General features: G+C 37.2%; 1 protein-coding gene across 11 annotated transcripts in view; it reads right to left on the bottom strand.

Moving 5' to 3' along the window:
* The window catches only part of LOC106058318 (serine-rich adhesin for platelets-like), a 100,055-nt gene that overhangs the window by 34,400 nt on the left and 47,736 nt on the right, over window positions 1-17,919 (bottom strand). For all 11 annotated transcript variants that reach the window (XM_056011487.1, XM_056011488.1, XM_056011482.1 and 8 more), the window contains 4 exons: window positions 14,076-14,175; window positions 10,804-10,992; window positions 9,433-9,593; window positions 8,769-8,841 (listed from right to left, as the gene is read on the bottom strand). In XM_056011487.1, coding sequence (XP_055867462.1) covers window positions 8,769-8,841; window positions 9,433-9,593; window positions 10,804-10,992; window positions 14,076-14,175 — 523 coding nt within the window. The remainder of the gene's footprint in view (window positions 1-8,768; window positions 8,842-9,432; window positions 9,594-10,803; window positions 10,993-14,075; window positions 14,176-17,919) is intronic.

The raw sequence follows: 17,919 nt of genomic DNA on the forward strand, positions 1-17,919 counted from the left end.
ATTCATTCTTTACTACCTACAGAATTACTTTACGAGCTTTGGGTGTAGCGAAGCCATACAGTATAACATAATAATTCCGTTTCCTACATAGATCACGCTCAATAGCAAGAATTACCAAATGTTTCAATCTATCTACGAGAATTGTTAACTTCAAGTAATTCTTCATTAGTTTGAGGCGCGAGAAGCTTCTTTCACCAGATTCCACAATTACGGGTATTGCATAATGCAGTTGTTTTTTTCATCGAACGTAGGATTGGCGTTTTCCAATTTGAATGGTACCCCAAAATTACAATTTTTGTCTATATAATTCAGGAATTTTTTATTTTTTTTTGAGTTTTCAAAAGATTTTAATAATTTCTGGAGATTTAAATGACCTTTTCGTATATTTTGCAATTTCAGGAGATTTGGTAAATCTGTTATAAGTTATAAAACGGTTTAATTTAATAATTTACACCTAGAATTAGCGTGGGTCTTTGAAAGTGCGAGGATCACTGCGGTCGCATAGGTTGCATTGGCCAAAGGCTGGCCCTGCAAAATAATGGCGTATGCTATGCCGTGGGTTGACTAGTATATATATATATGATCAGACAGAGAGACGGTTACATAAATAAATTTACAGATTGCTTAAAAGACTGAATAACAATATTTAAAATGACAAAGTGATTACAAATTAGAGTGACCAACAGAAAAACAAAAGGGGGGGGGGAAGAGATATAAAGACTGACAATACAGTAAGAGAGAAAAAAAAGGGGGGGGGGAAGAGATATAATGACTGACAATACAGTAAGAGAGAAAAAAAAAGGGGGGGGGGAAGAGATATAAAGACTGACAATACGAAAAGAGAAAAAAAAAGGGGGGGGGGGAAGAGATATAAAGACTGACAATACAGTAAGAGAGAAAAAAAAAAGGGGGGGGGAAGAGATATAAAGACTGACAATACAGTAAGAGAGAAAAAAAAAAGGGGGGGGGGAAGAGATATAAAGACTGACAATACAAAAAGAGAAAAAAAAAGGGGGGGGGGGAAGAGATATAAAGACTGACAATACAGTAAGAGAGAAAAAAAAAAGGGGGGGGGGGGAAGAGATATAAAGACTGACAATACAGTAAGAGAGAAAAAAAAAGGGGGGGGGGAAGAGATATAAAGACTGACAATACAGTAAGAGAGAAAAAAAAAAGGGGGGGGGGAAGAGATATAAAGACTGACAATACAGTAAGAGAGAAAAAAAAAAGGGGGGGGGAAGAGATATAAAGTCTGACAATACAGTAAGAGAGAAAAAAAAAGGGGGGGGGGGAAGAGATATAAAGTCTGACAATACAGTAAGAGAGAAAAAAAAAAGGGGGGGGGGAAGAGATATAAAGACTGACAATACAGTAAGAGAGAAAAAAAAAAAGGGGGGGGGAAGAGATATAAAGACTGACAATACAGTAAGAGAGAAAAAAAAAAGGGGGGGGGAAGAGATATAAAGACTGACAATACAGTAAGAGAGAAAAAAAAAAGGGGGGGGGGAAGAGATATAAAGACTGACAATACAGTAAGAGAAAAAAAAAAGGGGGGGGGGAAGAGATATAAAGACTGACAATACAGTAAGGGGGAAAAAGGGGGGGGGGAGGGAGAGACATAAAGACTGACAATACGGTAAGAAAAAAAAAAAGGGGGGGGGACACAGTCTCCTCGCGCACCATGCAAGCCAAACAGCAGCAGGAAACTCGCGTGAAATAATAAGACAATTGACATAGAGGGGGGAAGATAACTCGAGCATGGGCGATTTATTTATCAGAACGATGGGGAGAAATCTAGATCTAGAACGAGAGAGGCCGCGCTAAGCGATGACTCACTAGACAGTCTAGTATTTGTGGGTCAGTGGACTAACGACTAGTTAAATGCTTTGTTCTGGAGATCAACACATACACCACATACACCACAGCTACAGGTCAGGAGGGAAAAAAAAAACATGCAACAAATGAGAGAAAACAAATGGCGCTGAAATGAATAATCGTCGATGATCTGTAACCAGTTCAAAGATGGACGGGATTGCTACTTCGATAGTTCAGACATAGCAATCGAACATGTTCTATTGTAGCCATAGTTTGTTAATGCACTCATGTAAAGCAGATCATGATTATTAATATACAAAGTCCTACACCGGCAGTGCCAGGATCTAACTTTGGCAAAAGTACTACAAAATTCATTCATATCTCCTTAACAGTCCCAATAGTGACATTTTCCAATGGCCTGGCAGGTTTGAAGCAGTTCCGCCCTCTGACAGGTAACGAGACGTCAAGGGCCTCGAAGATTAATATTAAACTAAACAAATTCTGAATGTTTAGGGTACACATGCTACGCTGGAAGAGGCCACATATACATTTATAACAAGCACAATATTTGTAAAAATCCATAAAAAAAACCCAAAGCTTATCTATGAGAAAGAACTACGCACTTAAGACTATATTTCTCAATAAAGTAGAATTTATTTCCCTAAATCAATATCAAATTAAAATAATTAATTACTAAAATTAATTGTCTAGTTAGTTAACTTATTAAATTGATTCATATTTTGTTAGATACAATAAACAATTGTTTTCAAGTTTCAACTTTATCTGGGAATGGGAAGAATGAAAGTGTTCGATTATCTAAGGGGACGAAACCCTACCGATTCAGTCGTATCTGTGAATACTGAAGGATGAATTTCCCTAATTGGTAAACAAAATATAAATATATATTTATTACCAGTAACTAATTGACTAATTGGTTATTTATTTTTATTGATTCATGTCTTGTCTATGCTAACAAATAATAATGCGAAGTTTTAGCTTGATCCGAGAATGGGTGTGGGAGAAATAGCGTGTACAAACTTTTTAACAGACAGAGTTGATATAAGCTTTTTTAAAAAATAGCAACATAAACATTTAAATACAGAGTCACTTACACATTTATTTATGTAGGCGAAACCTAGACTAACAAAAATTATGCAGACTTCATTCACTATGGCATGAGGGGATTTAAAGGATAGGGCGCTATCTTTGGCCCACATGCCAGAGGAACTTTGCTACAAAGGGTGTTATATGAACGCTAAAATGCCACTGGAGTGAAACAGCAACCTCCAACCAGGGCGTCCCAGATCTGGCATTCTTCCCCGAAGGCTTGACAACCAACTGATACAAGTTAATTAATTAAAAATAAAGAAAGGAAAAAAAAGCGATATCAGAGGCCAATGTGATGGGCTATATAATGTAATTCATTTCATTAATTAACAGAAGCGCCACAGTTGGGGCAAGTCTGAGTGCCTGGCCTACACGAAGGTAAAGCAGAAACCAAAAAAAAAAAAAAAAAAAGAAACCTCTTTTTTTTTTTTTTAAATATTCGCCGGCAAACCGTGGTTCAAAATTGATTGTTAAACCACTTTGGTTATATTTTTAATGAATAGACTCTAAAAAGGGAAGTAATTAACAAAGCAAAGGTAGATACGTTTAGTAGCGATACGGGGAAGTGCAGATACGTTTGAAACTATTTTAAGAGAAGAAAACAGCAATATAAGTCAAAGTGACAGCCCTCCCGAACGCCTACAACATCAGCAGCAAACTACAAAGTTTCATTGCGCTGAAAGTTTCACGCATCAAGTTACCGGTTCAATCATGTCACTCCCTTCCCAACAGAGATCTGCACCAACCCCCTCTGTTAACAGATACACACCTTCACATAACAGATAAAATACGCGGGAACTATTTAGGTAGGCCTGCCCCAGAATCCAGATACACTTATGGGGGGTTTCCCCATACGCACGGTCTTAGGGAGATGTTGCAGAAGTGACTCTTATCTTACGTGTGATACGCGATGCTCCATCCTGCCAGGGGTTCTCAAACCTTCCACGAAAGAAATACGAGTTGTCTTCCCACAGTTGATTCTGTGCTTTCTTGCAAGAGGTTTTGGGCACGGTCTGCGGAGCCTCTAACAGTAAAATATTGTTGCTGGACATGGGAAGGGAGGGGGGAGGATATAAGACAAAGCTGTCCGATCAAATGGAACAATGGAAGAAAGCTAAGTAAAAAGAGTCAATACTAGCAAGTCAACCCGTATTGGGTCCAAGCGATATTTGGAACATAATTAACTTTCAGAAATTGTTAGCTGCCAAAGCAATAAAAAAAAATCTTTTTCACCAGTTGTAAAGTTACCTCACAGATTCCGAGATCTGCCGAGAAATAAAATGAATAAAAATATCTTCAATATATATATTCTATATCCAAAGACACAATGGCTAATTCACTAACAAGTGTTTTATATTATGACAAGTTTAAAGAAGAAGAAGATTCTCAGGGAGCTAAATCTGTTTCCTCACATCGCCTTCTCCCCCGCCACTCCCCCTTTCCCGTTTACCTTCACTTGCTCATGTTAATTGTGATTTAAAAACAAGCAAAGTATTACAAAATACTTAAAAAAAATAAACAAAGCTTGTGTGATAGAAAGAACTCCACATTTGAGAGACATACATCTCAATAATGTAGGATTTACTTTACTTCTATTATTCAATATAAAAAATTCTAAATGAAAATTGTTAGGTACAGTGAATATTTGTTAGGTTTCAACTTGATCCGAGAGTAGAAAGTGGAGAAATAACGTGTACAGAAAACTGTACCAGACAGAGTAAGTTGATATACCAGACAGAGTAAGCTGATATACCAGACAGAGTAAGTTGATAGTTGATATAACAGACAGAGTAAGTTGATATACCAGACAGAGTAAGTTGATATACCAGACAGAGTAAGTTGATATACCAGACAGAGTAAGTTGATATACCAGACAGAGTAAGTTGATATAAGCTTTGTAAAAAGTTTTAAATGCGCGATTTTCCTTCAAACAGTAGCATGACACAATGACGTACCTTCTCACTTTGAGATTCATTGGTGAAAACAATGCCGGTGCCGCCGACACGCCCCTGCCACGCCAAAACATAAGTCAGCTTGGGAGGACAAATACCCCAACACAAGGAACAAGTGATGAAAGTACACGGGGTTAAAGGTCACATTGTTGTTATCCTCCTTCTGTGACTGATATCTAGATCTACCACTCCAACGGAAATTCCCCCCGAAAAAACACAAACAAAAAAAAACTTGCTCCCCAACATAAAGAGCAGAGAAATTTTTTTTTTTAAACTCAAAAAGTATTGAAACAAATATACGGAAGTTGGTGCAGTGGCTCTACACAATCAGTTGTCAATGAACAGATTTCTTCAGTTGTCAATGAACAGATTTCTTCAGTTGTCAATGAACAGATTTCTTCAGTTGTCAATGAACAGATTTCTTCAGTTGTCAATGAACAGATTTCTTCAGTTGTCAATGAACAGATTTCTTCAGTTGTCAATGAACAGATTTCTTCAGTTGTCAATGAACAGATTTCTTCAGTTGTCAATGAACAGATTTCTTCAGTTGTCAATGAACAGATTTCTTCAGTTGTCAATGAACAGATTTCTTCAGTTGTCAATGAACAGATTTCTTCAGTTGTCAATGAACAGATTTCTTCAGTTGTCAATGAACAGATTTCTTCAGTTGTCAATGAACAGATTTCTTCAGTTGTCAATGAACAGATGTCTTGTCCAGTTTATTCAACACTGGTACAAAGTATCCATTCTATACTTCTCCATCTACAGCTATGTGTAAACCATAAGCCAGCAAACCGTGTGGTTCAAAAATTAATTAAGTTCATGTCTTTAGTTAAGTCATTGATGGCAGTATTTTAAAAATATCATGATCATGCTGTATCACATACATCTACAACTAGAGTACCGGCGCACCTTGTCCGGAAGTTTTACTCAGTACATGACATGTTCTTCTAGCCACGCACTAGGTTTTTTAAAAGAAGAATTTAAAAAAACCAACACATTATCTTATTCCATTTGCTAGGACAAGTCATACAAGTGCCTTTTCTTTCCTAGTGTAATAAAAGCATGGAGCGGGTTGCCCGGTTTAATTACTGAGTCTAATTACATGATTAACATGTAGGATTAGATTGACGCATGAATAAGCGTAGAACATAATGATTATTTTAAGGAATTTCTGTATCTTATAAGATAAGAATAACCTGGAAGAAAGTACTGTTACGTTATCAGCTTATTAGATAAATTAATCCATCTTTTAAAAATGTTCTTATAGGAGTTAATTTGTGTTTCGTATTGTAAGCATTAGGATGCACAGACGTCTGAAATACGTGTCACGTGACGTGAGTTCAGAGGCGTCAAAGTCTTTCTTCTGATTTGTACGACATTAAAACATTAATACTCTAAATTAAAATAACAATTAAATAGGTATAAATGCTTTTAGAAATACATTTTCCGAAAATGTATGGATAAGAAACTGAAGGAAAGTATTTTCTTTTTAGTGCGTTGCTCTTAGGAATTAGAATAATGATTAGTTTCTGGAAAATAAAGATCCATCATATATAAAGATAAAGTTTATTTACAAGAAATAAAGTAAAAACAAATATGGAAATAGACACCGTCTATTCTAAAAGTTTTTCCTTCAGCGTAGACATTTACTTTTGGTGAACAGCGAGCATTGCATAGTTTCACGCCCAGTGGCCCAGCTTCTTTCCCAAATCAATAAACAATCTTTCACTCTTTAACCAGCATAACAGCCGAGTGATGACTTGGGAGAGTCAAGCAAGAATGGTCGGCCAGCAGCACGTCATGGGTGGTCGCCTAGATGTCTCAGTTGAGTTGTCCGCTCCTGTTCAACCCTCCAGTTTTATGCTCACTTAATGATGCCCCCCCCCCTCATTTCTTTCTTTAAAAATTCCCCCCACACTTGCATTCCATGGAGGCCTTCAAGTCTTGTTTAGATATTCTCTATGGTAGAACAGAGTTTATGACCAGGAGAAACTGTCTTCCAGGCCTCGAGAAGTTAGGAGACTAACCAAAAAAGGGGGAGGGGCATGGTAGGTACTGCAGAAGAGGGTCAGACTTCATTGAACCAGTTGTAGGCCTACTGTTCCAGGCTTTTGTGGCTTATTATTATTTGACTAAAGGCAAGTGCCTGCTCAATTTACAAATGACTAAACACTGGTGAACATCATATGAAGAAATGAGCCTAGCAAGATATTCAATATCATTTCTAGTTTTTTTTTGGCGATCTAAACGTGACAGACCAAACAAAACTAATAGTGACAGACCAAACAAAACTAATAGCAGCTTTTCTCCTTTCGCGGGCAGCTAAAAATCAAACTTGATAGGTTAAAAGATAAAGAATTAAGAAGTCCCAGAAGGATTTGAGCACAAGAACATCTTTAAAAATAAAATCTTTATAAAGCGCATCTTTCAGGCTATACAATGTTCAGTGCGCTCTGATCTCTTATCTATTTGTGGACATGTGGGGGAGGGGGGGGGGGAGAATATGTGGGAGAAGATTTCAGTGCTAACTTTAAAGCACTCAGCAAATACAACTCAGGCCGAGTTGGGGTTCAAACTCAAGCACCTTTGATAGGTAGCCAAACGGTTTATGCCACTCAGCCGGACAATCCTCTTTTCAGCAGTCAAGCTCTACAACTCTACAACCCTCTGCTAACAAGACCCAATACGTGTAGGACAGTATCACAAGAGCTTGTCATGGCCACTGTTTGATCCTGTTGTCATAGTCCAAATTTGAGTCACTTAGTTCATTTCAAAGCTTTCAAAACAATTGCCCCCCACCCCTCCAAAAAAAAAAAGTAGAGTAAAACAAATGCCTTCTAACTTATATTAAAAATTTCAATCGAATCAACAAATTTAACATTAGCCTCACCCCCCCCCTTTTCACAATGTTTAATGCGAAACTCAGTTATTAGTGAAATGTCATCATTTAAGTCAAGAGTGCTATTGACCTCTATTCAATAGATGTGTCCACACCCAGACATTTGCATTAGTTTAGAAGTGTTTTAATTATCTTGTTAAATAATGCTATGAACTAGTAAAATCAACAAGAGACTAGAAGCATGTGAACAACTAGACAATGTGACAGGAAGTATGGAAAGCTGGCAAACAGTAAATTCTGTACTATTTCAAGTAAACATGTACACATGTGTCACAGATTACATTATAGAATTGTTTGTACATTTCACTTTTGAAAGTAATATAAGCCCTCGACATGAGTCTCGGGATTTAATCCTCAAATTTAGACACTTGTCATTCAAGTCAGGATTTACCCAAGGGACTTAATTAGTATGTTTGAAATCTATTGGTTGATTTGAATTTAAACAAAGACATTTTTGAAAAGAGTTAGCGCCAGAGAATTGGCGGTAGTAAGAAGGTAAAGTCAGTCGAATAAATAATGTCCTGGTAGTCAGTCACGTTTCTAAGAGCTCTGTTTGAAAAGCCTTTGTAATATGTTCCATGCTCATTGATTTGTAATTTGTACATAAACTGTACTTACGTTATATTTAAATAAAGTTCCAGAGTTTTGTTTTATCAAAGAATCATTAATTTGTGAGTCTAGATCGTCAGTTTTGTTAACAATTGAATTCAAGTAAAATCCCCGGCATGACAACACGTCTCACCACCAAAATGTTGTCACAACATGTTATAGAAATGAATTAAGTGTCAACAGGGAAAAGAAGAAATAGCAATCCCATTTCAGACAAGGGAAGTAATTCATACAAATACTTTACTAGAGTCATTGGAACAACAGGTAAGAATGAGTGGACACACAAGTCACCACTACATATCAATGCAAACTTTTTCAAACCAGTGAATGGTGTACAGTCGATAGTTGTGAAAGATCTCTAGAACTAATGTGTGGGTACTCACCTGTCTTGACTTTGTCTCCAACTGGGCAGCCTTTAAGTCCTCCAAGTGTGAGAACCTGCGGTCAAATATACACCTGTAAATAGAGGGAAAAGAAAATTCAATATGATGATCAAAATGTACTGACTAATTCATTGTTCATCTTATCTAATTCCTCCATATTATTTCTGTATAAGACCAAAAGTTCCAGTATATTTGGCCCCTAAAGAGTAAGAAACAATAGTTGTTAATTTTTCAGGTATTTTTGATTTGCATAAATATATTGAATACTGTAAAGAAAAAAAAAAGAAAAAAAATCTATACATTTAAAACTGATTTAAAAGGATAACTAAATGAAATAACTGGGAATCAAGGCTTAAGTATTTCACGGACTACAAAAATACAAATGGGCAAATGTGGCCTGATCTAAAATGGGCAGTTTAGAAAGGTAGTTAGGCCTTTCATCCATTAAAAGATTTTTAGAATATTGTCTTATAAAAGGGACCCAAGAGAGTGACAATTAGCCCTTGCATTACCATTTTGAAAAGATCTTTTACAGATTTTATAATGTAATACTAATTTAACTTTTTTAAAAAAGTAATGTTGAACCCTGAATCTGTATACCATGCTTCTGATAAACTATGCATTTCCATAAATACTATAAAAAGAGAGATTGAAGTCGCCTCACCTGTGCAGCTGCTTGTCAAGCATGTCAAAGTTATCCAGGGACCTCCTGATGATCCAGGTCCTGGTGGAGCCCACAGACACACTGACCAGGAACATCCTGGAGTCTTCAGACAGCTCTGTATTGTGCTTATAGTTATTAGCATCATCACTGCACATAGCAAGCTGAGGGACAAACAAGTTTGACAGTAACTGAATGGGAAGAGTTTGACTCACCAAACAAAATTGTTGTCTTGCAATAACTTTCTAAAACTCACAATGCTCTTTTCACATTTTAGAACTATGAAGTATCATCATGTACATAGACTTCAACCATGATCTTGTAATGATCAGTTGTTTATTCCATTGCAGTAGAAACTAAATAATGTCTTTTAAAGTAAATATATAATGTCTTCCTTTAGAAACTGACTTGACCATGAGACAATTCTTAGAATGCCTTGTTTTCAGAACAGAAAAAGTTGCAACCCAAATAATTTCAAAATTTATTTATCAGAAATTTTTTTTTTTTATAAATAGAATAAGTTTTATCTTTTTTTATTTTTTTTTTACAACAGTTGACAAATGATGTTTAAACTTAACAGATTGTTGTAAAATTTGTGACTGCTGCATTAGTACTAATAACATTGTATAGTTATAGACTCTGTGTCTGTGGCATTTTACGTCTCGAGAGACGATCTTTTCCCTTTGCAACTTCTTGTGTGACTAAAGAGGCCAATCCTTGATACACAGCTGCGATCACAGGTTGGGCATATATAATCACCAGGCGCCGTTGCATTTTCAAAAAATTATATACTATAATAATAATAATAATCAAGTTGTTCCTCCATATAAATACATGTGATGATAAACCTCTCCCAGGTTATAGCAAAAACTCTTCCAGGAATTCAACAAAATATACCTTCTAGGCCCTTAAAATTCCTAGGAACTTTCTCATTGCCTATCAAAAGGTGGTACTGCTGCAGACCTGCCACGTCACCAGAAAATTCCTAGGTGGAAACTGATAAAGGGACTAAAATGAATTTTGTTTTTCTCTTTAACGAAACTCGACCCTGGCAGCGCCAGAGAATGAATACTCGTTCATATCTAAGTAATAAGAATAAAAATAGCAATGTCTTCGATTCTGAAGATTAAGGATGAGTGCAGCGTTTCAAACCAAGTTGCAAACTGCATATTTTTACGCATCTCGAGTAGACAAAGTCATTGTCCACCAGCAATAAAAGTTAGTTTTTGGTCTTCTGCGCTATATAGTATAAAAATTTCTACTATATTACATCTTACTATTGCAATAAAATTCTTTTTTTTTTAATGAAAACTAAAAGCTTAAACAAAAATTCTTGTTGATATAAAAGAAAAAGCAAGACAGCTTAAGACTTACCTTCAAGGAAGGGATTTCCACTTGGTCATAGTGAAAGTGGGCATACTCCTCAAGCTTGGGGAACCTGGTCTGTTCTGAGCTGCCCTGTCCTCCCCCTGACCCACCCTGACCTGCAGGGGCAACATACTTGACCTTCATGGTGCTGACCTTAACTCCCTGAGGGGTCACAGTGTCCTTGGTTTCTTGGGGCTGTACATATGAAGAAAAAAAAACAATAAAATTGAGCTCGAGAAAATAAAAATATAAAATAAATTAATTTATAGAGACATAAAGAATTGATTTAAATACAACCAAGAGAAAGAGAGAAAGAAGTGAAATGGAAACAGGGCCAGATTTAAGGGAGGGCAGACGAGCTGAGCGGTAGTGTTTGGCTTCTGAACCGGAGACTGGGGTTCAGATCCTGGTGAAGACTGCGATTTTTAATTTCGGGATCTTCGGGCGCTTCTGAGTCCACCCAGCTCTAATGGGTACCTGAAATTAGTTGGGGAAAAGTAAAGGCGGTTGGTCGTTGTGCTGGCCACATGACACCCTCATTGAGTTTAAATACTTAGCAAGTATGACATGCTATTAGATGTAAGCATTATTATTCATAAGAGCCATATAAGTAGATCTTTATTTAAGCTTTTGAAAAAGTGTAGGGGCATCAAGATACTTAAATCCGGCTCATAAAAGAGATGGTGTGAGAGACAGAATAGAATACTAATAATAATTTGTTAAATATTTGTTATTTACATGCACAGAATATTTAGTGTCTTAGATAATAATCTTTTAATGTTGTTTTTGGACAGTTTTTCATCACATAAAAGATTTACAGATATTTGAGCCAGTTTAATTCACACTGGGCATTTATAAAAATCTAAATTAGGGTTGCAGTACATGATAAAATTCAGCAAATGTTATAGCTAATTTTAAATTAATGAAATGTAAAAATAAACACAAAAACCCAGAGAAGTCAGTGTTATAAATTAAAAAGTTTAAAAAAAAAAAGAACTGAAATACAAACTGAAAAGGTAGCAGTAGGGCTATCAGTAATAATAATATGCCACAAATGATAGTCCTTAAACACTGCATCACTGATTTAAAAAAAAAAGGTAATAATGATATGCCAAAAAAAATAATCCTTGAACACTGCATCACTGATTTAAGGTAATAATGATATGCCAAAAAAAAAAATCCTTGAACATTGAATCACTGATTTGAAAAAGGATTGCTCATTGCATCAGTTATTAAATACCAAAAATCACATCTGGCAAACACAGCCAAGTCCCTTAACAAAAAAAAGATGTTTAATCCTCTAGAAAACATATCCCTCCCCAGCCCGCAACAAACAATGTCACAAAATCTACTGTATGTGTGGGTGTGATTCAATATGAAATGGACACATTTCTAAGCACTCAAGTAAAAATGTATATCTATGTATTTTATATGGTTTGGACAATAGATCTAAAGCATCAATATCTCAAATTTTCACACAAATGTTAGTTTCCTATAGAAATATAGGACAGAGCCAAAAGAAAACCAATAAAAAAAAATGACATAAAATCTAATGTGCCAAGAAGGTAACAGAAAGTGTGGAGAAATAAAAAGTGGGTGCATTTTTTTACAAGTCTAGAAACCCTCCTTTAAGACACACCTCTGTTTAGAAGATCAACAAGGAAGTTTAAACACATTATGAACTATACCGGTACTATTAGAGTAGTTTCTAGATGTTCCAATGTACCATGAGTGAGGAAACTACTCCAGACCAGAACTACTTCCACCACAGACCAGGCCAGTAATGTAGCCACTTAGCTGTGTTGGCATAAATTACTTTCATTACTCAGCCTAGAGTATTTTCAGGAAAGGTAGTTTGATTTTTTTTTCTCCATAATGAAAAAAAAAAATAAGTGTAGCCTTATTTAAAAAGTTCCTTAAAAAATGATCCAGCAAGAAAATATTTAATACATCACTTTATAGGTCTACACAAAGGACGTTAATCTTTAATATTAGACATTTATGATGCATTGTGCAATGTTTCAAAGCCCTGTGATACATTGTTTTTCCATTTCACCTTGCATATGATGTCATATGCAATATTTCACAGCCTTGGGATGTAGTGTTTAATGTTTTAAATGCCTTGTGATGCAATGTGCAAAGTTTAACAGCCTTGTGATGTAGTGTGCAATATTTCACAGCCCTGTGATGAATTGTGAAATGTTTCACTGCCCTGTGATGTAATGTTCAATGTTTCACATCCCTGTGATGTAATGTTCAATGTTTTACAGCCCTGTGATGTAATGTTCAGTGTTTCACTGCCCTGTGATGTAATGTTCAATGTTTCACTGCCCTGTGATGTAATGTTCAATGTTTCACAGCCCTGTGATGTAATGTTCAATGTTTCACAGCCCTGTGATGTAATGTTCAATGTTTCACAGCCCTGTGATGTAATGTTCAATGTTTCACAGCCCTGTGATGTAATGTTCAATGTTTCACAGCCCTGTGATGTAATGTACAGTGTTTCACTGCTGTGCATTGTGCAGTGCTTAGAAGACATATGATAAAATGTTATATGTTACAAGTGCCATGAGATTTTCTTTCAATAAATGTGTCCTGAAGACAATGTTTCATGTCTTGCAATATATGTTTCAGAACAAATAAAAGTTATGTACAGTCTAAACAAAATTGTTTTTGGAAAAGATTAAACTAAAGCAAACAAATGATTCTTCTCATTCTGATATTTTGAAAACGTGTTTACAATAATAGATTTTATTGCTTGAAATATCAGACAATTTAAAATTTTGTGAAATTACATAATTATATTCTATGCTATAATCCATGCTGCGGTAGGTAGTCATTGTCAAAACATCTCATCTGTAAGTCTGTTTAAATATTATTGCGTCTGTTTCTGTGGCCAACAGTTAAGGGAGCAGGGTGTCATGTGACCATGAAAATAACTAGCCGACTTTCCCCGGCTAAAGTCAGGTACCCATTAGAGTTGGGTGGACTCATGGGTGCCTTAAAAATCCCGAAATTCAAAATCCGTCTTCACCTAGATTCAAACCCAGAACCCCCAGGTTTGGAAGCCAAGCGCGAACCACTCAGCCACTGTGCCCCCAAATCTTATTGAGGAGGTGATAATTTGAAAGATAAATGCCAAAAGAAATATAACCTCTTTGCCATTGCATCAAGCCCCAAGATCTAAATAATATATAATGTTTGGTTTTTTTTTTCAAGAAAAGGAAGTCTTGCAGCCTAGTGCTGTCTAACAACACAGTGACCAATCAGTGACCTACCTGCTTGGGATGGTGGGAGTGAGAGAAGCCGCTCTCAGACTTGATGGTGCCAGAGCTTCCCTTTCTGTGGCTGACCTCTTCATCATTCAAAGGAACGTTTCTGTTAGAAGACACACACAAAAGAACAACACATTAGTCTAAGTGGACACCACGTGGGGTCGGGGTCATCGGCATAGCAATAATACTGACAGAATGTTTCTAGTGTGAAGAAGGGAAAAAACAAAGTATGAATGCATTCACTTGGGAAGGGGCGGAGAACTTAGTTGAAGAAAGTTTCATTAGTGAATTCAAAATGTGCTGCTTTATGGAAAGACATTTGTATTTCCCTGGAATTGATCTACATGCACTAGTGTTTAGGAGATAAAAACAAATATACAAGGAAGACTATCATTTAAAAAGTGCCAGATAAAACAATGGCCCATCAGATTCCACAGTTACATAGGGCTGCGGCGTGGTCATCAGAAAAAAAAAATTAAACAATCTTTCTCCTACTGAACCGTCGGTAGGGCTACAACCGAAAGGGCTCAGGTGATTCTTGGCACTCGATATCATAAAGCAGATAAAGAGCTGTGAGGCAGGGTGCAGCAATGAACCGTATTTAAATCTCCATATGCAGTTTGTACACAAGCATACAGAACAAAATGGGATCGCTATAGGACAAAAGAATAATTGAAGTTTAAGCTAGGATCCTATCAAAAACACATCGAGTTGTTTCATGATAACTGATCAAATTTGTAGAATGAAACAAAGATTACAACAAGAATTACATTTTCTAGTCTCAATGTGTTTTTAATGTTAGTGTTACTTAGAGAGACCGAATGCCATTAACAGAGGACGGAAAATGGAGGCAGGGTTAGAGAGCGGTAATGGAGGGGGGGGGCAGACAAGACAGGATAGGGAGAGAGAGTCCATACTTGACCAGGACAACTGACCCTTGTTTGCAGTTGAGATTGACAGGGTCATGCTATTACTGTCAAGACATCTTTGTATAGTGCCAGTGTGCACGCATGCCTACAAACAGCCCAAGTGTTATGTTCAAACAAAACACAAATCTCCCATCCAATAAGAGTACAACTACTTGTTGGTACAGTACATTAACTCTCACAGCACGCATACCAGGCAGTAGCCTTCGCCACCCTCCCCAGGTAGAGTTTGTTACCAGCGCGCTTGTGTATTTCAGTTTCACGCCATTGGATGAATGAAATGAGATCGTTTCCCGTTTTTACAAATATTTTATCAACTCACTCTGAAATTTTGCACAATTATGTCTTTTACCTGACAATACAAGAAACAATTTTTAAAAATTAGTTAATTAACTATTGATAATAAATTCTTGTCTTTGGTATCTCAAACAAGGAAAAGAAATAGTACTTGACTGAAGAGGTGGTATAAGCTGACTTAGTCTCTGCGGCTTAGTGAACGCAAACATGAAATAGAAACAATAGATCTTCCATGATCATAGACTTCGCTAGCAAAGTGGTTACCGCGTTGTCTTGAGAAGCCTGACAAGTTCGAATTCAGGTCGGTCCCTTTTTGGTCCAGACAAGTGATTGGATCATAGCGTATTGAGAACGCTAAACAAAAACAAATGTTAAAAAAAAATATTTCTAATCACACATATTTATTATTGTTAGTATAGAATAGATTGTATATTACAAATTTAAGTGCACGACTGATCCAAACTAATTGATACAATTAATAACTTAATATAAGCTTTGCTTGTTTTTTTCTTTAAAGTATTTTTTTATTTTGCTTGTTTTTAACTTAGATCTAGTAGTTTCTAAAAAAATAATAATTAAAACTATCAGTCGTTACATGGGCGTAGTGTATGTGTGTGTGTGAGAGAGAGATGAGAATGTGTGTGAGAGAGGTGTGTGTGAGAGATGAGAATGTGTGTGAGAGAGATGTAAGTGTGTGAGAGATATGAGAATGTGTGTAAGAGAGATGTGTGTGAGAGATATGAGAATGTGTGTAAGAGAGATGTGTGTGCGAGAGAGATGAGAATGTGTGTGAGAGAGGTGTGTGTGAGAGAGGTGTGTGTGAGAGATGAGAATGTGTGTGTGAGAGAGATATGAGAATGTGTGAGAGAGAGAGAGAGATGAGAATGTGTGATAGAGAGATGAGAATGTGTGAGAGAGAGAGATGAGAATGTATGAGAGAGATGTATGTGTGAGAGAGAGATGAGAATGTGTGAGAGAGATGAGAATGTGTGAGAGAGATGAGAATGTGTGAGAGAGAGATGAGAATGTGTGAGAGAGATGTGCGTGTGAGAGAGAGATGTGTGTGTGTGAGAGAGAGATGAGAATGTGTGTGAGAGAGATGTGTGTGTGTGAGAGAGATGAGAATGTGTGACAGAGAGATGAGAATGTGTGAGAGAGATGTGCGTGTGAGAGGGAGATGTGTGTGTGTGTGAGAGAGAGATGAGAATGTGTGTGAGAGAGATGTGTGTGTGTGAGAGAGATGAGAATGTGAGAGAGAGAGAGAGAGATGTGCGTGAGAGAGAGAGAGAGAGAGAGATGAGAATGTGTGTGAGAGATGTGTGTGTGAGAGAGATGTGTGTGAGAGAGAGATGAGAATGTGTGAGAGAGAGATGTGCGTGAGAGAGAGAGATGAGAACGTGTGTGAGAGATGTGTGTGTGAGAGAGATGTGTGTGTGAGAGAGAGATGAGAATGTGTGAGAGAGATGTGTGTGAGAGAGAGATGAGAATGTGTGTGAGAGAGAGATGAGAATGTGTGTGTGTGAGAGAGATGAGAATGTGTGAGAGAGAGATGTGCGTGAGAGAGAGAGATGAGAATGTGTGTGAGAGATGTGTGTGTGAGAGAGATGTGTGTGAGAGAGAGATGAGAATGTGTGAGAGAGATGTGCGTGAGAGAGAGAGAGATGAGAATATGTGTGAGAGATGTGTGTGTGAGAGAGATGTGTGTGTGAGAGAGAGATGAGAATGTGTGAGAGATGTGTATGTGTGAGAGAGATGAGAATGTGAGAGAGAGAGATGTGTATGTGTGAGAGAGAGATGAGAATGTGTGAGAGAGATGTGTGTGAGAGAGAGATGAGAATGTGTGAGAGAGATGTGTATGTGTGAGAGAGATGAGAATGTGTGAGAGAGATGTGTATGTGTGAGAGAGATGAGAATGTGTGAGAGAGATGATAATGTGTGAGAGAGATGTGTGTGAGAGAGAGATGAGAATGTGTGAGAGAGAGATGTGTATGTGTGAGAGAGAGATGTGTGTGAGAGAGAGATGAGAATGTGTGAGAGAGAGATGTGTGTGAGAGAGAGATGAGAATGTGTGAGAGAGAGAGATGTGTATGTGTGAGAGAGATGAGAATGTGTGAGAGAGATGTGTATGTGTGAGAGAGATGAGAATGTGTGAGAGAGATGATAATGTGTGAGAGAGATGTGTGTGAGAGAGAGATGAGAATGTGTGAGAGAGAGATGTGTATGTGTGAGAGAGAGATGTGTGTGAGAGAGTGATGAGAATGTGTGAGAGAGAGATGTGTGTGAGAGAGAGATGAGAATGTGTGAGAGAGAGATGTGTGAGAGAGAGATGAGAATGTGTGAGAGAGATGTGTGTGTGAGAGATGAGAATGTGTGAGAGATGTGTGTGTGAGAGAGATGAGAATGTGTGAGAGAGATGTGTATGTGTGAGAGAGAGATGAGAATGTGTGAGAGAGAGATGTGTGTGAGAGAGAGATGAGAATGTGTGAGAGAGAGATGTGTGTGAGAGAGAGATGAGAATGTGTGAGAGAGAGATGTGTGTGTGAGAGAGATGAGAATGTGTGAGAGAGATGTGTGTGTGTGTGTGAGAGAGAGAAAATGGGAGACTAGATAGAAGTGGTTGTGGG

Source organism: Biomphalaria glabrata, chromosome 14 (assembly GCF_947242115.1).
Source record: "Biomphalaria glabrata chromosome 14, xgBioGlab47.1, whole genome shotgun sequence".
Taxonomy (NCBI): Eukaryota; Metazoa; Mollusca; class Gastropoda; family Planorbidae; genus Biomphalaria; species Biomphalaria glabrata.